This window comes from Oncorhynchus nerka, linkage group LG9b (assembly GCF_034236695.1).
Source record: "Oncorhynchus nerka isolate Pitt River linkage group LG9b, Oner_Uvic_2.0, whole genome shotgun sequence".
Lineage (NCBI taxonomy): Eukaryota > Metazoa > Chordata > Actinopteri > Salmoniformes > Salmonidae > Oncorhynchus > Oncorhynchus nerka.
Window position 1 is genome coordinate 12,503,830 of NC_088424.1, and position 8,422 is coordinate 12,512,251.

General features: G+C 44.9%; 1 protein-coding gene across 1 annotated transcript; it reads right to left on the reverse strand.

The window, feature by feature from the left end:
• Window positions 1-2,854: 2,854 nt before the first annotated feature.
• Window positions 2,855-8,185, reverse strand: LOC115113910 (atypical chemokine receptor 4-like). The gene is made up of 2 exons (XM_029641854.2): window positions 8,103-8,185; window positions 2,855-4,005 (listed from the first exon to the last, which is right to left on the reverse strand). The coding sequence occupies exons 1-2, from the start codon at window positions 8,183-8,185 to the stop codon at window positions 2,880-2,882; spliced, it is 1,209 nt and encodes a 402-aa protein (XP_029497714.2). The 3' UTR covers window positions 2,855-2,879.
• Between the last annotated feature and the right edge of the window lie 237 nt (window positions 8,186-8,422).

Here is an 8,422-nt window from a genome sequence, read left to right on the forward strand (position 1 = left end):
TCATGTCAACACATCTGTCGCTGCTGCTGTGAACCTCATCACAAGAGACGTGCCGAATGGCAGATGTAAAAGATTTGACATTATTGATGCAATTGCAATGTTTGAGTTGCTTTGTGTATCACCAAATACTGCAACACTGCTCACTGCATCCAAGTTTCTTGACATAGGAATTTCAGTAAGTAAGATCCCTGCCCACTCAGCCTGTATTTTCAACATTTCTGGTAGAAAGAGTAGTTTTTCTCAAATTTTGAGCATTTCTATGCCAAGTATAGGGGATATTTTAGTCACTCAAAAGGCTATTTTACATGTGAATCCGAATAACTGTTCTGGACCTTTAACAACTAACAAGTGTTTTAATAGCCGGTCGCAATCTTACTGCTCACTCGCAATGGGGTGAATTTCTGAGGTGGTAGCAGACAAGGAGCTGAATAATAAATGTACCTAACAGATTTCTTGATTTCCTTAGGGTGGAAAGAGTGGGGATGTTAGTCAACATTTTGTCCACAACAGAGGGTTTTGGCTAAGAGCATCGACTGATCATGTAAAAAATGTGTGTAATATACAGAGCAGATGCCTCAGGTTTTTTGAAAGGCTCACTGGTCTTTAGCAGGTGAAATAATAGTTTGATTTTTCCTAGGCAAATGAAACATGTTACAAACTGAATATTACGAACAATGTCTCTGGGTCTTCGGGTGATGCTGGTCTTTAGTGTCTTTAGTTTTGAGACTGAGGGATTGACATTGTTCCCAGGGCTGACACCTTTAGAGATTCCTCTGATCCCAAGAATAGTACTTTAGAAAATAACACCCCAATAGAGTACTTTTGTTCTGGCACCGGTGCGTCAATCTAAGAAACATAATAAAATCCCCATCAAAATCTGTCAGTTTAAGATAGAGATATGTTTTTTTTGCGTGGGCTGCGTCTCAGTTCATCAGTTCATTTCATCCGCCTATGTCGCCGCAGGATAAAAAATCAACGGAATGGAGCTAAGCACAGGCAAAATCCTGGTTCAGTCTACTTTACACCAGACACTAAAAGATTAATTCACCTTTCAGCAGGACAATAACCTAAATCACAAGGCCAAATATACACTGGAGTTGCTTACCAAGAAGACCGTGGATGTTCCTGAGTGGCTGAGTTACAGTTTTGATTTAAATCTACTTTGAAAATATATGGCAGACCTGAAAATAGTTGTCGTTCAATGATCAACAACAAATTTGACAGAGCTTGAAGAATTTTGGAAAAGAATAATGAGCAATTGTTGCACAATCCAGGTGTGCAAAGAAAGCTCTTAGAGACTTACCCAGAAAGACTCACAGCCGTAAACACTTCTACAAAGTATTGACTCATGGGTGTGAATACTTATGTAAATGTTATATTTCTGTAGCAGGTTAGGTGAAATGGGTCACATTTAGAATAAGGGTTAGGGGAAGGGTTAGCTAAGATGCTACAGTTGTCACTGACGCGACTCAAAAACATGCAACCTTTTGGATTGCTAGACGGTCGCAGATTACACCCACCCATCCTCCCTGACCAACCTCCCTAGTTTTGTTTCTGTCTAAAGTAACTAGACCATTTGTAGTTATCACATCCTGGAGGTGGTCAAAAATACATATGATATGTCTTGTATGGCTCTGAGGTCAGGCTGACCCACCCCACATAATGCAGCTGTTTTCTTAGAGAGTGGAGAAGATTGACCTGTTTTGGTAAATTGTGGCTGACATTTTGAGGAATGAGTTAATGAGATTGTAATTAGCGGCACCACCCATCCCAGAGGACTGCTATTAGTATGAGTAACTTACAACTTCAAATAGACATTTTCTTATCTCACACGATTACAATGTACCCTGGCCCCACTGACAAGTGTGAACTCCCCAACATGCTAGGCCAATCGAGAGGGTGTGTGTGTTTGCGTTCTGTGCAACCCTATAATTTCGCTTTAATTAACATCTGGAACTTGTCGTTGTTTTGATAGAAAAAGACAGGAATGTAAACACTTCCCTATCCCCGAGGTCATTGTCAACCACATGTCTGAGGACAAGGGCTGGTGTCAAAACAAAAATGTGGTTTCAAGATGCAGGGTAGAGCATGAATCTACTCGTTTTTTTTATGCTAGACCCTTTTTATGCTAGAACTGGAATGCGTCTCCTTAGCCTAATCCCATCTGTTTGTGCTGTTTTGTCACTTCCCCTTGACAATGACCATAGGAGCTGGCACGACAGCACATTTACAAACAGATCTGGGACCAGGCTAGCCCTTACCCTTCCCCTGGTTGGGCTCAATAATTCCATAGCAGCAGATATATAGTATTAATGATACTAAAGCATCTGGTTATACAGCACTGATAGCTTCTTAATACACTGAAGCAAGATTATGAATCAGATCTTTTAGCCAAGTGATTGCTTCCAGTCCCGCTGTGTTAAGGGTGAGGAGGCCTCCGCTGAGTTTGTAGATTGGACAGACTTCAAGAATGTGGTGCAGGGTTTGCACCACCCCACAGGCATATAGTGGGCTTTCTTTCATGCCCCATTGGTGGAGGTTAGCGAGGTATGGGCCGTGGCCAGTCCTGAACCTATTGAGGGTGAATCCCTCCTTCCCGGGGAGATTGAAACCAGGGGGCTGTTGCGTGGGGGGTGGGGATGAGGTGATTATTTGTCAGGTCCGGTAACTCCCATTGTGTCCAGGTCAGATGTCTGTTGAAGTCATCATTGGGTAGATCTTTCCAGACTGGCTTTCTTGAGGGGAGGCGGGTATTTGGTGGGTTGAGGAGGTCCTCATTCTATAAAAGTGCTAGAATCTCATGTGATACAAAGGTGTTAGCCAAAGAGATTCTCTCTCTCTCTCTCTCTCTCTCTCTCCCCCCCCCCCTCTCTTCTCTTTCATATGGAGAAGGTGCTGGTCTCCTGAGAGGCAGTGTTGTGAGAGTTGAAGGACATCTCCATTCCTTCGTCCTCTCTCTGCTCCCCCCTTCTCCTCTTTGTCCTTTCTCCAAACGCCTTGGCTGTTTTCAGCGCATATTGTCTGAAGGAGGACCCTAGGAAGACATAGAGTAGTGGGTTGAGACAGCAGTGGGTCAGAGCCAGGCTCTCAGTGACCTGTGCCGCCCGGTCCAGGGCCTTACTCACACCACAGTGGGTCACCAGTGTGTAGACCGAGTCCATCGCCCGCCACATCTTCACCGCGTTATAGGGCAACTGGGTGACCACGAACAACCCCACCACGACCAGCAACACCCGGATAGCTCTCCGCCTCCTGCTCCTGCTCTCTTCGGGCAGCCGCCTCAGCACACGCCCCACGCCGGCGTAGCACCACATCATAACCAGGAGAGGAATCAGGAAACCCAGTAGGACCTCAACCACCTCCAGGCAGGCCTTGACCTCCCGGGCCAGACTGGGCGGGTAGATGGCCATGCAGACCCTCCTCCTGGAGGTCTCCCTTACTGTGGAGAACAGAAGATCGGGAAGACCCAGGAGAAAAGCCACAGCCCACACCCCTAAGCAGACCTTCCCACAGTGCGCCCGGGTGAAGACCCTGCCCAGCCTTCCCTGGTTCCTGCCCTCCGCTCTAACAGATGCTAGGTAGCGGTCCATGCTAACACAGGCTAGCAGCAGCATGCAGCAGGTGAAGTTGATGGCATAGCAAGCCGAGACCAGCTTACAGAGAGGCAGGCCCAGCTCCCAGCCCAGCGCCGCGTCTGCAGCCCAGAAGGGCAGGGTGAGGAGGAGGAGGAGGTCGGCTACGGCCAAGTGGGCTAGGAAGGCTTCCGTCATGCTTCTTCTCAGACATTTGTGGTAGGCGTACACAGCTAGCACCAGGGAGTTCCCGGCTAGCCCCACCACCACACAGGCTGCGTACACCACAGGGAGGAAGAGGCCAGCGAAGGAGCGCACGTCAGCCTTCTCACACACGGTGTGGTAGTCCTCGTAGCTGTAGTTCAGGGTGAGGTTGTTGTGGTAATCATAGTCATCCTCTTCGGTCAGATCCATACTGGAGGAATATCTGTATCTGTAGGACAAAGCAGGAAGATTATGATGGAGCACTGGAAGTCAGTAGTACAGAGGGTCTTTAATGGAATTCACCTTGTTCAACCCGGTCTGTGCAGCAAATTCAGATCAAATTAAATTACATTGAACAAAAATATAAACGCAACATGCAACAATATCAAATATTTTAGTGAGTTACAGCTCATTTACTGGGAATACAGGTATGCATCTTTTGGTTACAGATACCTTTAAAAAAAAGTTGGGCGTGGATCAGAAAACCAGTCCGTATTTGGTGTGACCACCATTTGCCTCATGCAGCGCAACACATCTCCTTCGCATAGAGTTGATCAGCCTGATTTTGGCCTGTGGAATGCTGTCCCACTCCTCTTCAATGGCTGTGCGAAGTTGCTGGATATTGGCGGGAACTGGAACGCGCTGTCGTACACTTCGATCCAGAGCATCCCAAACATGCTCAATGGGTGAGTATAAAGGCCTTGGAGGAAGAGGGACATTTTCAGCTTCCAGCAACTGTGTACAGATCCTTTCAACATGGGGCCGTGCATTATCTTGCTGATATATGAGGTGATGGCGGCAGACGAATGGCACGACAATGGGCCTCAGGATCTCGCCACGGTATCTCTGTGCATTCAAATTTCCAACCATATATTGCAATTCTGTTTGTTGTCCGTAGTTTATGCCTGTCCATACCATAACCCCACCTCCACCATGGGGCACTCTGTTCACAACGGCAAACCTCTCGCCCACACGACATCTTCCCAGTATTTACATTTTTTAACTAGGCAAGTCAGTTAAGAACAAATTCTTATTTACAATGACGGCCTACTCCAGCCAAACCCTAACCCGGACAACGCTGGACCAATTGTGCACCGCCCTATGGGATTCCAAATCATGGCCTGTTGTGATACAGCCTGGAATCGAACCAGGGCCAGTAGTGATGCCTCTAACACTGAGATGCAGTGCCTTAGACCGCTGCACCACTCGGGAGCCCAATTTACAATTGAAACCGAGATTCATCAGTGAAGACCACACTTCTCCAGTGTGCCAGTGGCCATCGAAGGTGAGTATTTGCCCACTGACATTGGTTATGACACCGAACTGCAGTAAGGTCAAGACCTTGGTGAGGATGACGAGCATGCAGATGAGCTTCTGACAGTTTGTGCAAAAATCATTTGGTTGTGCCAACCCACAGTTTCATAAGCTGTCCGGGTGACTGGTCTCAGATGATTTTGTAGGTGAAGAAGCCAAATATGGAGGTCCTGAGGCCGGTTGGATGTACTGCCAAATTTTCTAAAACGACATTCGAGGCGGTAGAGAAATGAACATTTAGTTATCTGGCAACAGCTCTGGTGCACATTCCTGCAGTCAGCATGCCAAGTGCACACTCCCTCAAAACTTGTGACATCGAGGGCCTCCCGGGTGGCGCAGTGGTTAAGGGCGCTGTACTACCAGAGACTCTCGGTTCGCGCCCAGGCTCTGTCATAACCAGCCGCGACCGGGAGATCCGTGGGGCGACGCTCAATTGGCCTAGCGTCGTCCGGGTTAGGGAGGGGTTGGCCGGTAGGGATATCCTTGTCTCATCGCGCACCAGTGACTCCTGTGGCGGGCCGGGCACAGTGCACGCTAACCAAGGTTGCCAGGTGCACGGTGTTTCCTCCGACACATTGGTGCGGCTGGCTTCCGGGTTGGATGCGCCTTGGTTGCGCCTGTGTTAAGAAGCAGTGCGGCTTGGTTGGGTTGTGTGTCGGAGGACGCATGACTTTCAACCTTCGTCTCTCCCGAGCCCGTACGGGAGTTGTAGCGATGAGACAAGATAGTAGCTACTAAACAATTGGATACCACGAAATTGGGGGTAAAAAATACATTTTTAAACTTGCGACATCTGTGGCATTGTGTTTTGTGACAAAACTGCAGATTTTAGAGTGGCCTTTTATTGTCCCCAGCACAAGGTGCACCTGTGTAATGACCATGCTGTTTAATCAACTTCTTGATATGCTACACCTTTCAGGTGGATGGATTCATTTGGCAAAGGAGAAATGCTCACTAACAGGGATGTAAACAAATTTGTGCACAACAATTTAGAGAAATAAGATCTTTGTACATATAGAACATTTCTGGGATCTTTAATTTCAGGTCATGACACATAGGAACAATACTTGTTGTGTTTATATTTTTGTTCAGTATACATTGAAATGGAAAGGAAAAAGAAAGGAATGTTAACACCTCTATTTCCCTGAGTCATTGTGTGTGGGGACAACGGTTTGTCACACCCAAGGGTGGGTGTCGAAACAAAATGTGGTTTTGAGATGCAGAGTAGAGCATGAATCTACTAGTCTTTTCATGTGAGATCCTTTCTGATAACTGGGATGCTTCACCAAGTTAGCTGGTCTCAATAGTGCACTTATTTATTTTATTTTATTTATTTTATTATTTCATTGAAAGTGCATTTACATTTTAACATCTCAATGGATTTTACAGTAAAACAGATACAGTCAAATAAAATGCAAGGCATAAAAAGCAAGAATTACAACAGGCAGAGAGTGATTATATGGAGACCAGAGACAAAGTTTGGGCCACAGTCACTTCACAATCACTTTGCTTTTTACTCTTCTTGCTTTAAACCCTGTGTGATCTCTATGGGATCTCACTCTGACCCAGTCCAGTGCACAGTCAGAGGAAGATGAACGAATACACACACACACACACACACACACACACACACATTCCACGGGTCCAGGTGGAAACGCTATCGAAATTCCATTTGCTCAATCCATCCCAGCTCTTTCCGTTGCGTCTTTTACCTCATGAGGTTACAAAATCATTGGGGGCTGTAAAATGTGTGAATGTGATCTAACGTCTTACTCATACAGGCAGAAAGGTGGGGTTAAACTCCTGTGTCTCATGGCTATCTAAGTGCATTAGGGGCATAGGTACCATAGAGGAGTTAAAAGAACCACAAATTTAATGTAATGTTATAGGTAACAGGTGTAATATGTGTTTCATCCAGTAGGGTATGTGTGTGTTATGCCCATACCAGACATTCTCACCAGTGATGGACCAATAATAACAGAAACTAAAAATAAAGAGTTTCTCACGAAAACGCTATATATACATTTTCAGAAATGTTAGCTTTTAACAGATTGGTGTGTTTTTTCCGCTATCTAATCGTAGCAGGAGGCTGTTTCTGTCTAAAATCTATCACTTGGTGGTTTCATTTCAGAGAGACAAATAATCATGTTTCTCTGCTAAATGCTATATATCCACCCCACTCTCAGAGAAATTAGTTGTACTGCTAGATTTTTACACAGTCAAATGTAACAAATAACTACATTTTCAACAAAGGAATTAGCAAATGATACATTTGTGACATCGATATATATAAAATATACGATTTTATCAATACAGTAGTATGAGGTCTGCATGTAAAACATTTATATTTGACATTTTTGTCATTTAGCACCGTGTTTCCCAACCCAGGTCCTCAAGCACTCTGTAACACTGGACAAGCACACCTGATTCAACTTGCCAATTAATCATCAAGCCCTCAATGAGTTGAATGAGGTGGGTTTGTCAGGGGCTACAACGAAACTGTGTACTGTTTGGTGTACTCGAGGACCAGGGTTGGGAAACACTGATTTAGCAGAGGCTTTTATCCAGAGCGATTTACAGTAAGTGCATTCATCTTAAGATAGCTAGGTGAGACAAAAACATATCACAGTACAAATATACAGGATACAAACATTCCATTCCAGCTGAAACAATGGGTACATAGCTTTTTGTACAAAAATCTATTCATAAAAAAATCGAAGTCATTTCTGATGAACACATACAAATTGGTGGATATAGCATTTCGGGAAATTAAATAAATAAATCAAGCTGAAAAACATTCACCTGGATTTACTCTACACATTTGGGGAAAGTATATGACATACATAGGGTGTCTTTGTTTCTTTATGCTGTATACCTGTCTCTCCACATCCAATCATATCTTCAGCCAATCTATAGTCAAATGTTTTTGCTCGCTAAGGAACATATCAACTACTAACCAGCTTCACAATGTCACCACCAGGAATACTTTATCCACAAATAAGTAAGCCTTACCGCATCTGCTCGTCTCCTCTACTGCAGTGAGCTGTAGCTACTGGTCCGTATCCTCCTCTGTGCTTTTGGGAACTCTGACTCATAAGCACATCACAAGGAGGGTGTTATTTTTTGAGATTGAGGGAGAGAGAGAGAGAGAGAGAGAGAGAGAGAGAGAATGACAGAATGAGAATGAGAGGGGAGGGAGAGAGCGAGAAAAACACACCTAATTTGCTCAATCATAACAGAGTACAGCATTCCTACTAATATAACTGTGTCTAGAAATCATATGGGGCTTACAGGCTTGTAATTAGTGCTACCAAAACAAAAGTAGTGGTAAG